Source organism: Bombus pyrosoma, linkage group LG4, assembly GCF_014825855.1.
Source record: "Bombus pyrosoma isolate SC7728 linkage group LG4, ASM1482585v1, whole genome shotgun sequence".
Taxonomy (NCBI): domain Eukaryota; kingdom Metazoa; phylum Arthropoda; class Insecta; order Hymenoptera; family Apidae; genus Bombus; species Bombus pyrosoma.
This window is the reverse complement of record NC_057773.1, coordinates 5,921,520-5,941,710: the sequence shown is the minus strand read 5'-3', so window position 1 is coordinate 5,941,710 and position 20,191 is coordinate 5,921,520. Positions and strand designations below refer to the sequence as shown.

Sequence of the window (20,191 nt, the reverse complement as noted above, 5' to 3'; positions counted from 1 at the left end):
GAGCGTAATAGGTCTCGAGCGTACGTGCCTACGGAGCGGAGTGGCTGGTCGTTAAGAGGCAGACACATGGACCGTGTGTGAAACTTTCATTCCAAGTCGATTGCTTTTTGCTCGCATGCAAACCGGGAAATAAGAAACGATGCCACGTTGCGTTTGTTACTCTCAAGAAGCGGAATTTCCGTTTTCTGTCCCAGAGTATGTATAGAGATTAAGTTGAGATGTTAAGGTGTTGTTATGTAGTCTCCAAGAAAGGTTTCCCTCGCCATTCCGGGACGGTGAACTCTGTTACCCAGTCTGTGGATCATCTTAAATAGTTAATTCATAGTAGCTTCTTGGTGTAAGACTATTAATCAGATATATAATACATATACGGTATACATGTAACTTTCATATCTATGACGAGGACCAAATGTAATAGATCAAAAACATTGGAGATCCAACTACCGGATGAAGGATATTAGCTGAAATGAAGATTAAATTTGTTGGCTTGATTAGTTGACTAACTAGCTATGATTAGGTGATTTAAAATCCTGATAAGATGACAGAATACCTACATAAGAAAGTAATATACTTTGATACTCTAATAAAAGTTTACATAGTTTCTTAACTTCCATAAATTTGTGACAAACATTTATCTTGTTTCTTGGTTCCCATTTAACGCGATGAAATTTTTTATTTAATTAAAAAATCATTTAATCATTTAATCATTTTATTTAATTAAAAGATTATGTGACTCTTTATATTTCAGCTATTGTACGGTCCAAAAGTAAATTTTAAATGATTTAACCATCACAATCTGAGAGTTAAAGTCGACAAGAATTCCTTTCTGAGAAACCAATACATCACTGTACAATAATAAAGTAAAGTACCAAATATCTATCACGTTTGACAATTTCCAGAGACATCTTCGTGAATGGACCCGAATGGTGCGGATGTTTCTCGAAGGCTGAACGTCCCTGCGCCGCTGTACGCAAGCGATCATCCCCTGACGTTGCACCTGCTTGCGATTCCCGAGGGTATTACCGAAGCACCCAGTGTCACCGTGGTCTAGGACTCTGCTGGTGCGTGGATCCTCACGGTGTGGAATTCGCTGGAACTAGAACACGTGGCAGCAAGCCAGATTGCGGTGAGTGTTCCTCGATTGCCAAGAAAAATACTTTTTCCAACGATTATTCGATTATACTTAACCCGCCGATATTTCAGACACGATCGTGAACAAGATCAGCAACGGAGGATTAAAGACAAACAGCGTGGACCTGGATGACGACGAGGATGGTGGTACAGATTCTGCTCAGGATCTCGAGGGTTCCGCCGATCAGCCATTGGACTTCTAGACTCCTTAGAATCAACCAGTAACAGCAGCAACGGGAGCAGCACCTTAACGTGATGTCGAACAGCCGGACGACATTGTTTCCCCTTGTAAAGGGGAACGAGGAACGCTCGTCCTGGTCGTCCGCTGGTTTCGAGTATCGCCGTTGTGATTGGAGGTGTCTTCAAGTGAAACAGGTCGGCGAAGGCTGCGACCCATGCGTGAGCCTAAAAAAACAGAAAACGCCAGAAAAGCAACGAACAAATACGAGGATTGACGAGATGTGACACGAGCAGCGGATACACCCTCTGGCATCGTGATTGCACGAATTCAATTGCGTCCTCTTTAGCGATTGATCATGATCCTTAACCCGGGAATGATCATTTTTCAACAATTAATTTCCCGTAGCGATTTGTTGATTGATTATTTATAGATTGAATTGAAATAAGAATACTGTGTATAAAGGTCTTATTTTTCTGATATTTTTCTCGTCATTTTACGTTTACGGCTAATACAAATTAATCTGTTCAAAAACACAAGTGCCAAACGGGTTAAGAAGCTGCTGAATCAGAGAATCGTAGGAAGCTTGTATAGTGCAATAACCAAGGGGCTACATCGTGCAATGGCAATCTTGTGTGATGCTCTATTTTGATCAAAGACCACGGTAAGAGATATCGATGTTCGACGCGATGAAAGAATCGTATCGATGATCCTTGATGAGACACGTTGTACCCTGTGTGCCCGTCGAGGTACCTCCATGCACAACTCGTCTATAAATAATATAATTATATACTATTTATGCATATACAAACTAGAAGTTTCACGAAAAAGGGAAGAAAGAGAAAGGAGAGATGAAAAAGTAAGAGGAAAAAAGGAAAAGAAGCTCATTCTCCATCGGATAAAATTCACATGTCCACTCCACGACGTATAGAGATTATAATACCTTTAACAAGAAGAGATACAAAAAAAGAAAAAGAAAAGAAAAAGAATGCTCTATGTAATTATGATTTCTAACCGCGCTAGATTAACGATATCTCGAATTATAATGTCTAAGCATAATATATATATATAAATATACATATAAATATATATATATAATACTGTCTATGACTTACGATAATACAGCGGACGAAGACAAGCTGGCTGAGAGAGAAAACCTGGCTGATCGTCAGCGGACGCGAAGGACTCGTCTAACACACTCTTAGAGAGATGCACATGCTTGAAGATGTAGAATATTAAACAGAAAAAGTATTTGCATAGTCCGAATCACGAGTTTATAGGTTTAATTCAGCTCTCTCGTAATAAAGCACCTTCGCTAGTTCTTAACACAGGAAAAAACGTACGCCGACAGCTAATATAGATTTCCGTCGCCACGCTTATTTATTTTCTTCACGCTAAACGATTAATCTTTCTCCACCAATTCTATCCCTTCCTTTTTTAATTGTCTTTTCTCTCGTAGCCATCTTGCGTTGCGAGGTTTAGTGTAAGATATATTGCATAAAAAAGGATGACCTATTTCATACTCGCTAACTACTAAACCGTAGTTCAATCACGACGAGCAAATCATTTTTTAAGCACTATTTTCATGGATATAATTTACGTCTGACTTTTTCTTGGATTGAGAAAGACTTGGTTTCTACTACTGAAAAAATATTTCTTTTTTATTGCAATAATTTTACATAATTTATATTGTAACAATCGAGGATAGCTAAAGAACAAACATTCTTATAATGTTTAATGAACACGTCGTGATTTGGCTGCGTTTACTGTAATTATAAGCATTTTTACTTAACGACTTTTACTTAACGAGTGTGTGGTACACCGTAGGTACTAGAGTATAATAACATGTAACCCGTAGAAAACTGATCGGTGTGACTATGTGAATATGCCCTAGTATTAGATGGCAATTTACGTAGGGATAGCCAGTGCAAATTATACGTATCTCTCATCTAGAACAAACATGGAGATTGAGTTTTCAAGTTTAGGGTACACATTGTTTTGTTGTATTCGATCAAATTCGACACATTTAGCGCTCTAATGTATTATTGATTAGAGATACATCTATTCTGAATTTCAGTACTTATATTCTAATCAAATCTCTATTCTTTTTCCAAACATTCGATGGTATATGAAATAGACAACATCATTATTCACACCGAAACTAAATTGTACGTTTTATTATTCTGCGTAAACTGTGAGAGTAAAGTTTTTGCATTTTAACGAATAATGTAATAGGTACCGCATCACTTTGAAACATTTAAAGTAACATAAAATAAGAATTCGTAGAAACTCTCCGTGCCATTAAACATTTGGTGTACGGGAACCTCGTCCGCGATGAATTAATTAATTAACGTGTATACTCTTTGCTATGTTGAGCGCAATTTATATTCTGCCTGAATTATTATTATACCGTCGACCTAGATTAACAAGCATATTAACTTCAAGCAAACATACATAGTTTTACCGAAAGTCTTGCATATTGTATATACATAATTATATACAATGAAAAATCATCGTCTATGATCTTCGTACCGTGATGATTTTATAAGGTATGCACCTGATCAAAGCGTAAAGAATTTTTACTTCATTCCGGAGCTACTATTAATATTTCACCAAATTGGTATTGTACATGTGGCTGTAAGAATTCTTTATGAATAAAGATTGTTGTAGAAATCTGGAGGTTTCGATTACTTTCAACCTAAATAACTACACAGAAATAAAAGAATGTATTTATGAAGGAATATATTATCTTTATTCATGAAAAGTATATATTACAAAATATCAAATATTTTAAGCCATAACTGAAATACAAATGATATAGTAAAGATTTAATGCGCTCTTTTTTAATATTTGAGCACTACTCTTAAGCTGCAATTTAAAAAAAATTCATATTTATTATCAAAGAATAACATCAATATTTCAAAGAATTTGTTAAACGCAGATTATTGAAACTTACCAGTTGCCTGAATGCAACAAATCGAGTCCCTCATTAATCTTATTGAATGGAAGATTATGTGTAATAAATTCATCAAGAATTAATTTTTTTGCTATGTAATCTTGCACCAAGTTGGGAACACTATCTTTGGACTTCCATCCACCAAACGCAGTCCCTTTCCACACGCGTCCCGTTACCAATTGGAATGGACGAGTGCTAATTTCTTGACCAGCTGCAGCTACACCTACTATAACGGATGTGCCCCAACCCTTATGACAAGATTCCAGTGCAGCTCTCTAAACATAAAAAATACGCTAAAAAAGCCACCCAACAATTTATTAAAAATTTTGATTCAATATTTAAAACTTACCATAGTGTTCACATTACCAACACATTCAAAAGTAAAATCTAGTCCACCATCAGTTAATTCTACTAACACTTCCTGGATTGGTTTGTTACAATCTTTAGGGTTAAGAAATTCAGTACATCCAAACTTTTTAGCTGGAAAGAATAAATTTTTTTTCTTATTTCTCGACATTTTTCATGCAAAACTTCAATAAGTTCTTTTATCTTACCCAACTCGAATTTATTTGAATTCAGATCCACTCCAATAATACGCTTGGCACCAGCTTGCTTACAACCAAATGCAACTGCCAATCCCACTGCACCTAATCCCCATATAGCACATGAACTTCCAGGTGTTACCTTAGCAGTGTTTACAGCAGCACCATATCCAGTAGGTATTCCACATCCCAACAAACATACTTTATCAAGTGGTGCAACAGGATCAATCTGAATTATATAATGTCTTTAAATTATTTCAAGCAATTTTGAAATATCTACATGAAATAGAAGTACCTTAGCAAGAGAAATGTCTGCCACTACAGTATATTCAGAAAAAGTAGAGCAACCCATGAAATGGGCAAGGGTTTGTCCCTTGCAAATAAATCTAGAAGTACCATCAGGCATTACACCTTTGCCTTGTGTAGCACGAATTTTGCTACATAAGTTTGTGTTTGGATGTATACAGAATTTGCACTCTTTACATTGGGGAATGTATAGTGGAATCACATGGTCACCTGTAATTTATATATGATATCTCTTAGTAGTTAGGAAACATGCAATAATGTATAATATAATAAACAATATAACAGTAGTACAATACCAGGTTTAAATTCGGTAACATCTTCCCCAATACTTTCAACAATACCACTGCCTTCATGACCAAGAACACAAGGAAAAATTCCTTCTGGATCTAACCCATCTAAAGTATAGGCATCAGTATGGCACAAAGCTACAGCTACAATTTTAATTCTTACTTCATGAGCTTTTGGTGGTGCGACTTCAACTTCTTCTAACGAGAGAGGCTCTTTCTCCTTCCACGCTACAGCAGCTTTACATTTGATTACCTAACATACAAAAATATTTTAATTCATCATTTATTTGATCATAAATTACTGATCGCTATCTTTAACTTGAATAAATAGCTATTAAAGAATATAAAAAGGTATGTATAATTCTTAAAATAACTGTTTTTTAATTAATCGAAAATCATTTCAATGTAACAGACTTATTGTAACAAATGAGTTACTTAGATTCAATTTAATCATAACAATGGAACAAAACAATTTGTCAGAAAGAAATAAATACCTTTCCAGCTGTGTTCGACATTATTGTAAAATACAATAGTTAATAAACGGTGTAAAAAGAAGCAAAAGTTGAATAAACAGTACTACGATGAATATTAATCACACCGGTCACGATATGTTCAGCAGCGAAATGAAACAAATTCAAGGTCGTGGTTTGCACGCGTTTTATTTTAATGCTACTGACATCTAGTGCTTAACAATCTGTACTCTAAAATCAATACAAAGATCTATACAAAATTTTAATGCAATTCATAACTTCAAAATAATGTATAAATGTATCAAATATATATAATAATCGTTTAATATAATTCATATAAATTTATTCGCAATCTAGCTGTAATAATTTTGTATTATCCAATATATCAACATCCTATTATTTAAAAATAACCGTACGAATTTGTATGAATTCTTAAATGGAAAAATGAAATTTGTTATTAGAGGGAAGATCAGCATATTTCAAAGATAGTATTTAGCAAAATTTTTATTTATGTAATTTATTGAACACAATATTTCAGTAAAAAGTATATAACAATTTTTATTAACAAAATTTTATTCTGGCAACATTTTAATCTCAAACATTATCAAATTATTACATCAGAAACATTATATAATTTGACCTAATGTGACTTCTATCGGAGATAAAGCCCACTTTATATGGTACAATTTTTATTCTGTTTAGCTGTTTCTACAACTTGTACATAGATTTATAAATATCCTCTTAACATGTTTATCTTTCATATTGTATTGTACAAAGTAGCAAATAATTTTAGTGCCATTAGTAAAGACTAAAAAATTTTTCATTGCATATCATTCAAAATGCACAATCACTCTTCAGTAGTTCCAAGTTGCTTCAAAACTACGATAATACAGAAGAGATTAATTAATTATAAACACGTCTCAATGTTGAAATAAATTATTCCATGTACAAAATGTTACATTTATCAATTGGAATTTATCACTTTCAATTTTATTTATTTGCACAATCACTAACATTTATCTGTGAACTTTCTTATCTAATGCCAACATAGGTAATGTTTTTACAAGTGTAATAAAATGTGCAACTGTATAGCCAAGGAGAGCACCTAAAACACATGGAATTGGCCAAGCTTGCCATGGTCGATCCCAGTCTAGTGGGATCACAATAGCACCCAACCATGTGCCTAAAAGAGTAGCTTGAATGTTTGTCTTTATAGCATCTACTAGAACATTGCCTTTCTGTGATTGTGCTCCTGTTATTATTTCTAGTGCACCATCCACTCCTAAATGCAAACTTGCAGGAACAAATGTAAGTGTAATCAATGTGGCAGTGAGCATAGTAGTTTCTTCGTGATGCATGAATACTGGTGCACCAAACAATATGATTACAATGTAATATACAATGGATAAAAAGAAACCAGCTAACAGAAATTTGAAAATTTCTTTTAGATATCTAAACCAAGTTCTTCTAGCTCTTGAAGATGTCCTTAATTCAGTTTTTGTTATAAGCGTAGTTTCAGAGTGAAACATGGGAAACATCAATTTGATTACTTCTGCAAAAAGCAGAATCAATAGTACTGGAATGAATTTATACTTTCCCACATTATACAAATTATCATTTAACTTAAGTAATATCAGAATGCCAGGGAAGTAAATGCAAGTAAATGAACAATATGACAATAGCAACCTTTGACTCAATTTGTTTCCAACACTCATCTCCCTTATTTTCCTAACCTGTAATAGAAAATTGAAATGTATTCATTCTAAAAAAATTTTCAAAATATTTTAAGTATATTTAGTAATTACTGTTTACTTGATACAATATAAAATAATCCTTCCTAATTTAATATTCGATACAATACTAGATATACTATATATAAAATATATAATAATATACCATATATAAATATATCATTATATTTTGTTAGATCTTTTTAAATCTTTTAAAAGATCTAACGAGATTTTCATACATATTATCTTTTAATAAAATAATATTATTAAGACGTACAAATAAATAAAAATTACGCACAATTTCAGCTTTTAATTGAATGGAAAAAAGTATATCACAATAAAAAAAAATATATTCACATATACACAAGTATTAATAGATCAGCTGTTCCAAACGTTAGACTAGTACGAAAGTGAACGCTCAAAATTTATGTGTAGTCACAATATTTCTTGTTTCTTGTTGTTCTTGTAATTATCATGGGGAAGAACAAACAAGCGCAACGAACTAAAAACAATGTAAAAGTAAGGGAAAATTTATATTAATTGAAAAGATTAATTTTGTACAAAAATTTTATAGGTTAAGTTTTATTATTATAACAATTTTTCTTAATCCAAAATTATTATATTTCTATAAAAAAATTATATAGTAATAACAATTGTATAAAGTCATATCTTTTTGAAATAGTTATTTAATTTTAATCATTGTATCAAAATTTTTTATATTCTTTGATGTAATCTGCCAATGAAAATTTTGAATCATTATTACAAATATTTCAATATTATTGTTATTTATCATTTATAGCCATCAAATAGCAGCAGAAGTGCAGAACTTCTGGGCACTTCGATACCAAATTTTGTTGGTTTCTCAGCTGTAAAGGATGGAGGATACGTACCTATATTACCAGGTTTAGCACTTTGCAATACAAATGAGGTTGAAATGAACAATGTTGATAGCAATTTTCAAATAGTATTAAAAAAAATGAATAAGAAAGATTCAACAACAAAATGCAAGGTAATAAACAATTATTATCTATTATTATCTATTATCTATTATTTACAAAAATGATATTGAGACTAAAAATTTTTATTTTTGATATTTTTCAGGCATTAAAAGAATTTGCTATTATGTGTAGAGATTCAGAAATGTCAGCTGTGGAAGGAATGTTACCATTCTGGCCACGATTGTATTGTGCCTTAGCAATTGATATAGAACACAGAGTAAGAGAAACTGTACAATTAGCACACGCAGCTGTTGTAAAACGCGTAGGCAGGGGTATAGCAATGTATTTGAAACAGCTAGCTGGAGCTTGGTTCACTTCTCAATATGATACATATCCTCCAGCTGCATCTGCTGCTAGTAATTCATTTAATGTAAGTGACTATAATTTATTAATAATAAAAACTTGAAACTACCAAAATTAATATCTACTTTAATGTGAATATTTTTTACATATAGGATACGTTTCCACCAAAAAAAGTTGTTGATGCCATTGTACATTGTCAACATGAAATCTTGACTTATATCTGTGATAATATTACTGTTCATAGTGCCCAGACTCTATCTATACAAAAGTATGTTTCTTATACGAATATATATTTTTTAAGAAATGTAAGAGATGTAGATTATGAGACTTATTATGTTACAATTTATTATTAGGAACCTTACTACAGAGGAAATGGAATTAAAATATCAGAGTGTGCTAATATCTAGTTTATATGGATACAGTGTTTATTTGAAGAAAGTTCCTATCCAAAAAATTGAGGATATGATTGATATTCATAATAAAATTATAAACAGCAACAAATTTTGGAAGCTAGCTAAAAATGATTCTGTCCCAGTCAAAACAGCTTTCTTTAGTGTACTAACATCAATGATTGATAATGCTAATCTATTACTGCAAAATGAAAAAAAAAGAACTGTAACAACTATCATGAATAATCTTGATGAAACAGAACCTGCACTGTTGACGGCTGTATGGGAATCTATGCTTAGTACTATAAATAAAATAGAGGTAAATGATTATTATCTATACTGTTTCTGACATCATGAGATTACAATATTAAATGATATATTATCTTTTTAGGACTGGTACACTGTAGTAAATATTGAGAAACTAGTATTACCGGCATTATGGCGTGTTTTACGAAGTGGACAATGTTGCGCTAGTATTGTTTATCCGAATTTATTACCCTTTATTAGTCAATTTCCAAAACTAAATGTTGATCCTCATTACTTGTATATATCTTTCTTCAACCATATGCGACAAGGGTATTTAATTAATCAGTTGAATTAAGTGTCTTAATTGTATTAAATTATGCAGCATTCATTAATTTTTTTCCAGATTTTCCGTTAAAAGTGTACAAATGAGCCGTTCTGAGATGCTTGCGGTGACGACATCGTTCGTCGAATGTTTGCGTTATACAGTATTTTCAAATGTTAATAATCGAAACTTATGTAATGCTCTGCTCATAGAACAGGTTTTTATTTTATCCACTTATGTACTACCATGATGATTTCTACAAAAGGAATATTTAAAACTAATTGATTAATTATTTCAGCTCATACCATCATTAGAAATGTGTTTGAAAGAAAATAGTCCAATGAAACAAATATTTTTTTGTGAAATTACTCATTTAATACGATATTGGAGTAAAAATCGGCACAATGATGATTATAAACTTTATTCTTGTTTGATACAAGAATTTTGGCGAAATCTTGATATATTGTTCACTTCGCTTTTAAATGCCAGCGAAAAATCCGAAACATTTGATATTCCAGATACAAATAATTCTCAAATAGAATTTCTAAACATATTAAAGATAGCCCCTGAGCAGGGTCGGAAAAATTTACAAGTGAAATTTTGTAATCCAGAGGAGAATGTAACGACTCAGTTTCAAATACAAAATGTGGAAAATGATACCGATACTGAATTTGTTGCTGAGCTTAACAAGTTTGTCAGTTCCCTTTGCATAAAATATTTTAACCACATTATTAGGAAACGTGAAAAACAATATGTCACGTACCTAAACAAGCTTATAACTTATTTTGAAAGCGATGAACTTTTTAAAAATCTATCCGACTTTCTTAAAACGCAAATTAATTTACTTAATTTCTGTAATGAAATTTTACAAAATTGGTTATTGGAACGATCAAAAGAAACTGAACATATAATAGAACTAATATTCAATCTTATGAAGTACATGGATGATTCTGAGAAAAACGATATTTTAAAATCATTAATAGAGGTAAAAGATAAACATTGTTTTACGTATTATTAAAAGAATATATATCACTGTACATTTTATTTGCTTTCAGTTTGATGATATTATAACTACAAAAAGTGTCATACAGTGCGCTTTATCTAAGAAACATAGAAATGATGTTATAGTACAGAAATGGTGTTCGCAATCTAAGATTAGTAGTATATTAATAGAAGTAGCAAAGGAAATTGCTTCAAGCAATTATTCAAGTAAAAATCAGAATCTTATATTGTTATCTTTTGAACCTCTAGAGGATGGTAGTAAGTTCTTGATATTTATTTAATTTGATTGCATTTTGTTAGTACAATACAGATAAATATTACATATATATATATATATATATTCTTTTTTAGATTTGCTAATAAAAGAAGAAGCGGTCAACGAAATTATATCTATACTTTGCAATTCATTCTATGAAATAGATGAGATGTGTCTGTTAGATTTCACGTATTTAATTTGCTGTATTGTTCCATTAGCATGCTCTCATAAGGGAACAACAGCAGGAGCAATACAAATATTAGGAACCCTTTTCGAATTACGTTCACATAATTATTTCAGTAATAATTCTGACTACTATCTGATAGATACAATGCGAGATGTATGGACGAAAGAACTTTTGAAAACAATACGAGAACTTTCACAATCTGAATTTATTAATTTGGTTAAAATGTTTGCGACTTCTATGTGGAAAAAGATATATAATCGGTAAGAAAATATGTTCATTATTTATAAAGTATTTTAATCCACTTTTTATGATATTTTCATTATGTTCCAGAAATGAAGAATATGATAAACAAATATTGGTTGACATAGCCGTTGATTTTCTTGAAACTATACTTGATAGTGGAATCTTCTATGCAGAAGAAATTATTTTAACATTTTTAACAGATTCTGATATCATAACATGGATAGCTGAAACAACTGGGATAATCATATATGGTGAAGTAATAACTGGTGAACTGCATGTGTCATCTCTTGATCAAAATATACAAATTCACCAGAAATGTATGTCTATTGATTTAACCAGTAATACAATAACGGATAATACTGAGAGTTGCTTAAAATGGGCATTGTTTAATATAAATTTATTAAATAATCTATGTTTGAGATCAATTAGTAAATGTAAATCAGAAGAATCCAGTACTGAAGAATTATTGATACACAATTTGAATTTACCAGGAGCTACAAATTTATTAATTAATGTTATATATTCGATTATTTTGGGCGAAATTTACTCCAAACATTATAAATCTGTAAGTATAGTCATAGCTTGTAATATAGGAACACTTAATTTCAATAAGAAAGGAATTAATATTTCACTGAACAATTATTTTCAGACCAAATGCTATGATAATGTAAATAAAACTTTAGTGACTGTACAAGATAGTTTTAAACAGTTACAGATATATATTAATGAAGATACATTTAATGAAATTCGTGATTATATAACAATGTATGTATTTTGAATAAGTCTTTTTAATAAGAGAATTATTTTACAAAATATTACTCACTTTGATCGTATTTGCAGGAATTTTTCGAAATACGGAAGTATGTTATCATATATAATATACTTTTGTTGTACAGAATTATGTCCCACCAAAGAACCTAAAGAATTATTTGAATGTTACAAAAGTAATGACATATTTTCTCTAAATGGAGAAATAATGCTTCAAAGGCTACAGGTATTGCACTATTAATTTTAAAACTTTTTAAAATTTTTAATTCCATAGAATAACAGAAAATTTTATCTTAGATTCTATCCAAATTTGAAAGTTTGGATAATATCTTGTATACATGGAAAACAGACGATAATGTTTCTGAATTAATACTGACAAGAACCATGTTGATTAAAGAAGAAGATATTTCGAAGTACTGTAGAATTGTGGAAAACAATCCTTCATTACCAGATGATTGGTAACATGTGTTTTATATCATAAATATCAAACTTCTAAAAATCAAAAATATATAATACTGTTATGTTTCTTTTACAGTGAAATTTCTGAAATTTCCTGGGATAAATTAAATATACCTTTGGAACTTATAAGATTATCAACAGAACTCGTAAAGAAAATTCCATCCAAATTAACATATAAACATTGGAATTTTATATTAATATCTATAGTCCTGTGGCCGCTTTCTGTTAGTAATTCAAAACAAAATATTAATAATTTTAAGGTGCGCATCTAATTATCTATATAGTCTGAAAATAATGTATATTATAAATTTGACTTATTTTTATTTATATTGGTATCTACAGGTATCTACAATGATAGTAGCCATTTGTCAACTTTATCACGCAGTGCAAGATTTAATTAACAAGCATGAACAGGAAAAAATAAAAGTCATGTCACCAAAGATATTAGATGAATGGAGAAATGCTTTCGTCGGTGATGCACAAAGTGGAATTGTTCAATGTTGGATGCTTTATGCAGGTATATTTATGATTTAAATTTTAAATCATTGACTTTTTGTTTACAATTTATAACTATATTTTGTGTTTCAGATTCGTACAATGAAAAAACAACAGCTTTGAAACCTGTCCTATTGTTGGATCACTTAGGAAAAGCTATAAAAATGGTGGATGGAAATGTAATTTTCAAAAGTTACATACCACTCACAACAACTGTTGAGCTGGCATTGAAATTGCTTCAGTCTCCCATAGCTAGTATACAATTAGGAGCATATCATATATTAAAGCACGCAGTACCAGAGCTTGTGCAACAAGACAAAGATACTGCTGAATTAGAAAATTTCGATATAAATAGTCTGAACATTAAAAAAATGGAAAAAGTACTTCAGAATACGCAAAATATCGTAAATATCATTCTAATGGATTTCAAGTAAGTTTTCAGTTATTTTTTTATTCACAGAAAACAAACTTTTAATTTATGATATTTTTCTAGATTATGTGATACTGTGAGTTGTACTATTCAACCATACACAGATTCTTATACTTATACTGTCGGATATTTATTATCGTGGGCTATCATCCTAGAAATGTGTGCAAATGCTCATGGAGATTTACTATATCAATATGCAGAGATACTGAAGTAAATATGTTACTTATTTTCAATTGAAGATTCACTTTCAGAGATTTTATTAATTCTAATTAATATTAAGGTTTCAATACTTATATATATGTGTTTTAGGGATAATTTTTTTCCTAATTTATTAAATAACATATTTCGATTAATGCCAGTGGAAGTGCTTCAAGACAATAAGAACAAAGGTGCTAAATTAATGGAAATTTTTTCTACCGAACCATCTCTAGATTTTTTCGGTACTAATATTTAAATTGCCTTTTGCTTTTGTTACATATAACTTTTGTTTTAATATTTATTCACTTATATCTCATAGAAAGTTGGACGGAATGGAGACTTGACCATATCGTATGTTGGTTATACACAAATAGTTTAAGACATTTACCAGTGTTAGTGAGACAATGGTGGAGTACTGCTGACAGTAGAGTCAGTGCCGCCGTGGATAAGATTACAACTCATTATGTTAGTCCTATGCTTTGTCAAGAGGAACTTCTCAACAATAAATTACAAAGCATCGAAAACATGCAAGTGAAGGTACATCCAACATTCCGCGAAGTGGTAGCTTTGTATCAAATGGATGATACAAAATTGGAACTTAATATTGTATTGTCACCTAATCATCCATTGGGACCAGTTACTGTTGAACCTGGACAACACGCGGGTGGTACAGTGAATTGGAGGAATTGTCACATGCAATTGTCCATATTTCTTACACATCAAGTAATAATTTATCAACATTAGTCAATTAAATTAATTAATTAATGTTTATAAGCATAAAACAATTAAGTTAAATTAAAATCGGATGTAACAATTAAGGAAATTTGTATTTTGTTTCCTTTTTATAGAATGGATCTGTATGGGATGGGCTCACATTATGGAAAAGAAACTTAGACAAGAAGTTCGCTGGCGTAGAAGAATGTTGCATATGTTTCAGTATTTTTCATATAAATACATATCAAATACCAAAATTATCTTGTCATACATGTCGCAAGAAATTTCATACTGCATGCCTGGTAAGTTTTTAGTATCCTTAATATTTAATAAAATTTCGTACGATTAATGCCGAAATATTCACTTTGTTTTTCAGTATAAATGGTTTAGTACAAGTCAGAAGCCCACATGTCCAATTTGTAGGAATATATTTTAATTTATTATATCATTTATAAAAAATAATTTGTACTTCTGTTAAGTAAATAAGTCTGTATATAATAAAATTAATGAAAAAGATCTATTGTCAATCAATTGTATAACATTGTATAAATTTTCTGCTCAATGTAAATTATGTAGAAAACCAATAAGCTTAAATTTACAGCAAATGATTCAAAAAGTTGATTCCGATTAAATCAAGCTGTCTATACTTTTTAATGTGCTTCATTAATCAATTGAACGTCATTTAAAATTATAAAAATGTGTACATGAAATGTTTAATACTTCATCGAAAATTATTTAATATCGATAAGAAATTTCTACCTAAGATATGATTGATCAATCTATGGTATTTTCCGCAAAGAACTGTTTCATGCAGTTTAAAGAGAATGCAAATAATACAGAATGTGATAAGATTACAACTGCTTTTAATCAGGTGTAGGTAAAAGATAAGCATCACTCTTTTGGAGAATTCAGTAGTATCAGGTTCAAAGATGCCAGGTAAGCTGTACTATAACTTTATACAAATCATTTCATTAATAGGCAATAATTGTATTTCAATACAGAGTATTTCATGTTTATCCCGCCAAATGTTGTCAGTATATTTTATAATTAAACATAAGAAGATGTTATATGAACATAGGTTCGTGAATAATTTATTACGAAATTATAACAAAAATACTAAAATTACAAGTGAACGGATTCGCATTCAATCGATTAGTTATGTTTACTGAAGTTCTTGTTCAAATGGTCGTCAGCTCTTGTAAATACAAATAGCAAAGCACTTACTACCTCATGTTTACATAAAATTTTTTTCTTATCTTTAACTGTAGAATATCCTGACTCTGTTTGGCGGGATAAAAATAAAATACCTTGTATATCTTCAACAGCATATTCTCTATTTGGGAAATTAAAAATTTAAACTCTCCTACTAATCCTGTACTTATCGCCAATAAATTGAAAGATATCCAAATTCTAATACTACATTCATTGTCTACATGTAACAAAAATATTCACTCAGAAATTCCGAACATTAAATAACGAAGAATAAAATAATTTCATTATAAATGCCGATATTTATCTTTTCTTTTTTTCATATTCAGATTTTTATTTTCATTTATACGTATGGGCGCCAGACATCTTTTATTTGTTCTTCTCTTATCACTCGGAAAATTGAATTCTAGAAAGTCTTATCGAGAAATGACGATTGCCTGCAATATCGTATATGAATCATATTACGGTTACAGTCATTTACACGCCCCTATCTATTTTATAATATAACTTTTCACTCTAAACTTATCTACGCCATATTTAAGTACTTAAGAAAAAGATAACTTTATAGCTACGACAAGCAAACATAATTTTTTTATTACGCAACCGATGCAAGTCAAAAGAAAATATAATTATGGATAAGAATATAAATTTGATAAAGAAAAATTATTGGTAAATTAAAAAAATTTCTTTCATCAAAGCCTATAGGTGGATTAATCGAAGCGCAGGGCAAAGTTTGCCGGAAACCGCGGTCACCGGAGGTCGTGACATAGATGGGTCAACCATCTACGTCGGCAGAGCTTTTCACGACGGTGACATGATTCCAGCGAAAGTAATCCCCGACAAAAATATCGCCTATGTCTGTCACAATGGCGAAGAACACCAGAAACATGATTTCGAAGTAAGTAAAATGCAAAATGCTACGCATCGTTACATTCAAATCGTTCAGTCTTTTATAAACGATCATTCATTAATCACTAATAATTTAGAGGACTGAAAACTAAAATTAATTCCGGAAAATAAATTTATCTCCAGTGATCATCTTTAGAAAAACATCGAGAAGCATTAACAAAATGAGTTGAAGTTGACAAGGAAACTTGTTATAGTTTCCAAACTTTTTAATGAAATTAAAAACATTCTTAATATTTTAAAATAATCCTTTATATGAAATTCAATCGAGAAATATATTAATATGGCATATTAACAATTATTTCTTTTACATTCTCTTCTATCTTCCGCTATCTTCAACTATCTTAACTTTTTATTCCGAGAGTCAGCGAATGGAGGAAATTAAAAACAGCTGGAAACTGAAATTCGGTCGAGTGATTTTAATAAATAACACATTTTTCCAATGACGAACCTAATCATCCGGTGTAACCATATAATCAACCTCTTTACACACACAAACACGGAATCGAGATTTTGTGTCAAGGCGAAGTCGTTTTGCGGCACGGGATTGGAATACGGTTTATACGATCTGCATCATCCTTTAGCTAGTTTGTGCGATTACGAATTACGCGGTTGCCTTGGATTTTGAAAAGCTAAAACTAACGATTCGTTACTTGCATTTCTCATGTAATTATCTTTCTTTCATTTAAATGGCTTACTACCCTACGTTTTCACTCGTCTGTCCGCGCAATGCAAAACATCTCATGAATCATGACAGATCATTCAAACTCTTTATCAAATATTTTGCATTCCAGATAAGAAGTTATTTTGAATAATCGCCTAAGATCGCTTATTATCATCCAATCTATGGAGAAATATAAAATACTGTCAAAGTATTCAGATAATCGAGTCGCAAAAAAGTCAAACGGTAACTCCATCGAAGTTAATCATTCGATTACTGAAAAATTACATTATTATGTACATTAATTATGTATATTTTGATATTTTATAACTGAGAAACTTCCGGAAAATAGAATTGATCAGCTGAACTTTTACACCATTCAATTATTGTGTTTCCAATGTGATATTTAAATTTAACAATTGTATTTAGTGACTCATGAAAAAAGATTGATCAGATAAGATTTTAATAAACTTAATCGCCAATTTATTTTTATCTTCTGCAGGTTTTGTGCAAAGGAGAATTCGAATGGGAGTTTTCCTCCAACGGAGCAATCCCAGGCGACGCGGTGATCGCAGGACAGACCTCCGATGGAGAACCTCTGTATGTTGGCCGTGTTCTCCATAATGGATCCCAAACAGTTGGCAAGGTCGGAGTTTACTGTTCCTATAACCGTACAGAAAATTTATATTCCTAATGTAACATTGATCTTAATCAAGATTGATCAGTGTCACATAGAAAAGAAAAAGTACAAGAAAAAACATGACGCTAGATCTAATAGAACAAAATACCTTGAATTTGAAAGAACGTTTAAAAATGAGATTATTAATGAAAATATTGTTTCTTACAGGTTCAACCTAGCCATGGATGTTTATACATCCCCTTCGACGGTGAGGAACTGTCTTTCAAAGACTACGAAGTGCTCGTAATTCATTGAGCATAATAAAACTAAGGTTGCCAGTTATTATTAATGGGAATAGCATTCTTTACATGACTAATATGCCATTTTTATTGAAATTGTACGCACTAATCATCTCTCAAAATAAATAAATTATTACCTGTTCTCTTTCTCAATCTTTGACTTGCTGTAAAATCTCTCTTTTCCAAACCACACGAATTTAAAGATATTATAAAACTGAAGTGTAGTCGATAAGATAAGACACTAATTATTTATTAAATATCGTATCTAAATGCAAAGTAATTCATCCTGACTTATCGAAAGATATTAATCATCTTTAGGAATAAATTTAGGAAATGTAGCTCTTCTGGTGTTGTTAATGGAACGATTTTATGCATTCAAGAATATTTGGTTGAAATGATGAATAATAATATTAACACAGACTATATGTAGATATATTTCAGTCAATTTTTGTATAAATTTTAATGATATATTTAAACTTTTGATTTAAAAGTTACATTTCACCAAAAAATTAAGTAAAGAATTATATCCTTTTACAAATTTACACAGAATTTTGCAAGAAAGACTAATCTACGTTAAATAACCGACGTTCTTATTAACCGACTTAAACGTGCAGGATGAAAGGAAAGAACGAGATGACCGGATTTCGGATGGTCGCTCGATCATCGAGCCGGTTTGTTCCGAGATGAAGCGCGCGATGTCAGCGGACGTGCCGGAGAAACACGAAAACAACGGGTCTGTTACGACTCTGAATCGAATATTTTATAGCATTGCTTGAATTACGAGCATTACTCACTTGACGGCGTTATGACGATCGACTTAAGAGCCAGGGCCGTAACTTACATCTTTAATCCTGCCACGAGCCATTTTTACGTTTTTCAGCCCTACAATTCCTATAAAACATCCCTTGAATATCATATTTTAACTCTTTCGATCTAAACTTTTTCTATTTTTCTTCCTTGCAGAAATTGATAATAATTAGACTGATAGTTTCAAAATGCGGATATGTAAGACTCGATAGCTTGAATAGGTTTATAGATATTGACTAGGTCACGCTGAAATAAAAGAAAATCTTTTGTCAAACTACCATTGTCTCTCCAAACAAATTTCTAGAGTAATTTAGCAATTCATAAAGGAATCTCCAATTGTAGGTAGAAATAAAAACTTGAAACATATGAACGGTAGGATGAATAAAAATATCGTGAACATATTAGAACATTAGAACTACCGGACTGCATTATAACGTATATTAGATTAATTAAAAGTAAGGAGATCAGAAACACTCATTGGACATATATGCTCCATTAGAAAAGGATTAGATCATAGCGAATACTAAATCATTGTGTTGATAGTGAAACTCAATGAATATCTATGAAGCTGAATGGAAAATGATACAAATGCATTTTTGTCTAGAAAACTAGATAAATTTTCAGATTTTCATGAGCACATATAGTAATGTATTTTAATATTTAGAATCATAGACGTGTCTTTATTAGAGTTCATGTATATCCAGTTTTCCTCCTAAAAGAGATATCGTCACTTATATTTGTGAACTACTTATTCATTAGCGAATGGAGATATCAAGGCAATGACCAAATTTCAACGAAAGCTCGATGGTCTAGAAAAATCTTGAGGCCATCGGGCAACGCGGGAACGAAGGAACGTAATTGCCAATTCGTCGCAATTGGTCGCCCAACAAAACGTGATTACGGGACCAGAAAGGTCCGGCGTGCATATCGTCGTCGTTGAGTATATACCTACTTAATACAATCTTTGATTTATCGTCCTATATGGCCTCAGAAGGGTTGGGACACGGCCCTGCCTGAAATAGGATCTAGTCATAGAAGACAAGACGGCCAGATATGATTATTTTATCAACAAATTGCTAC

At 31.2% G+C, this 20,191-nt stretch overlaps 5 protein-coding genes across 9 annotated transcripts in view; 3 read left to right on the top strand and 2 right to left on the bottom strand.

Moving 5' to 3' along the window:
* Positions 1-3,982, top strand: part of LOC122567230 (proteoglycan Cow) — a 226,503-nt gene extending 222,521 nt beyond the window's left edge. Inside the window, exons 9-10 of the mRNA XM_043725591.1 lie at positions 900-1,126; positions 1,204-3,982. Of these exons, the coding sequence (XP_043581526.1) occupies positions 900-1,126; positions 1,204-1,334 (358 nt within the window). The 3' untranslated portion in view covers positions 1,335-3,982. The remainder of the gene's footprint in view (positions 1-899; positions 1,127-1,203) is intronic.
* A 56-nt stretch (positions 3,983-4,038) lies between these two features.
* Positions 4,039-6,053, bottom strand: LOC122567231 (alcohol dehydrogenase class-3). The gene is made up of 7 exons (XM_043725592.1): positions 5,895-6,053; positions 5,410-5,653; positions 5,103-5,323; positions 4,820-5,036; positions 4,615-4,745; positions 4,266-4,540; positions 4,039-4,177 (listed from the first exon to the last, which is right to left on the bottom strand). Exons 1-7 carry the CDS (start codon positions 5,913-5,915, stop codon positions 4,153-4,155), a joined length of 1,134 nt encoding a protein of 377 aa, XP_043581527.1. The 5' UTR covers positions 5,916-6,053; the 3' UTR covers positions 4,039-4,152.
* Positions 6,054-6,425: 372 nt separating this feature from the next.
* LOC122566532 (phosphatidylinositol-glycan biosynthesis class F protein) lies at positions 6,426-8,050 on the bottom strand. 5 transcript variants are annotated; one of them, XM_043723936.1, is made up of 2 exons: positions 7,958-8,050; positions 6,426-7,603 (listed from the first exon to the last, which is right to left on the bottom strand). In XM_043723936.1, the coding sequence occupies exon 2, from the start codon at positions 7,583-7,585 to the stop codon at positions 6,887-6,889; it is 699 nt and encodes a 232-aa protein (XP_043579871.1). In that variant the 5' UTR covers positions 7,586-7,603; positions 7,958-8,050; the 3' UTR covers positions 6,426-6,886. The 5 variants fall into 5 exon arrangements, with proteins under 5 accessions (XP_043579871.1, XP_043579868.1, XP_043579870.1 ...); XM_043723933.1 differs by having other exon boundaries at positions 7,899-8,040; XM_043723935.1 differs by having other exon boundaries at positions 7,878-7,997.
* Positions 7,947-15,126, top strand: LOC122566531 (E3 ubiquitin-protein ligase listerin). The gene is made up of 22 exons (XM_043723931.1): positions 7,947-8,119; positions 8,400-8,609; positions 8,702-8,968; positions 9,054-9,169; positions 9,255-9,609; positions 9,682-9,866; positions 9,940-10,075; positions 10,157-10,843; positions 10,914-11,118; positions 11,212-11,563; positions 11,634-12,111; positions 12,196-12,311; positions 12,387-12,540; positions 12,612-12,772; positions 12,850-13,033; positions 13,116-13,290; positions 13,362-13,698; positions 13,762-13,908; positions 14,008-14,138; positions 14,216-14,619; positions 14,745-14,912; positions 14,987-15,126. The coding sequence occupies exons 1-22, from the start codon at positions 8,075-8,077 to the stop codon at positions 15,044-15,046; spliced, it is 5,073 nt and encodes a 1,690-aa protein (XP_043579866.1). The 5' UTR covers positions 7,947-8,074; the 3' UTR covers positions 15,047-15,126.
* A 276-nt stretch (positions 15,127-15,402) lies between these two features.
* On the top strand, positions 15,403-18,457 carry LOC122566533. Its single transcript, XM_043723938.1, has 4 exons — positions 15,403-15,546; positions 16,518-16,717; positions 17,889-18,032; positions 18,234-18,457. Exons 1-4 carry the CDS (start codon positions 15,540-15,542, stop codon positions 18,318-18,320), a joined length of 438 nt encoding a protein of 145 aa, XP_043579873.1. The 5' UTR covers positions 15,403-15,539; the 3' UTR covers positions 18,321-18,457.
* Positions 18,458-20,191: the final 1,734 nt, after the last annotated feature.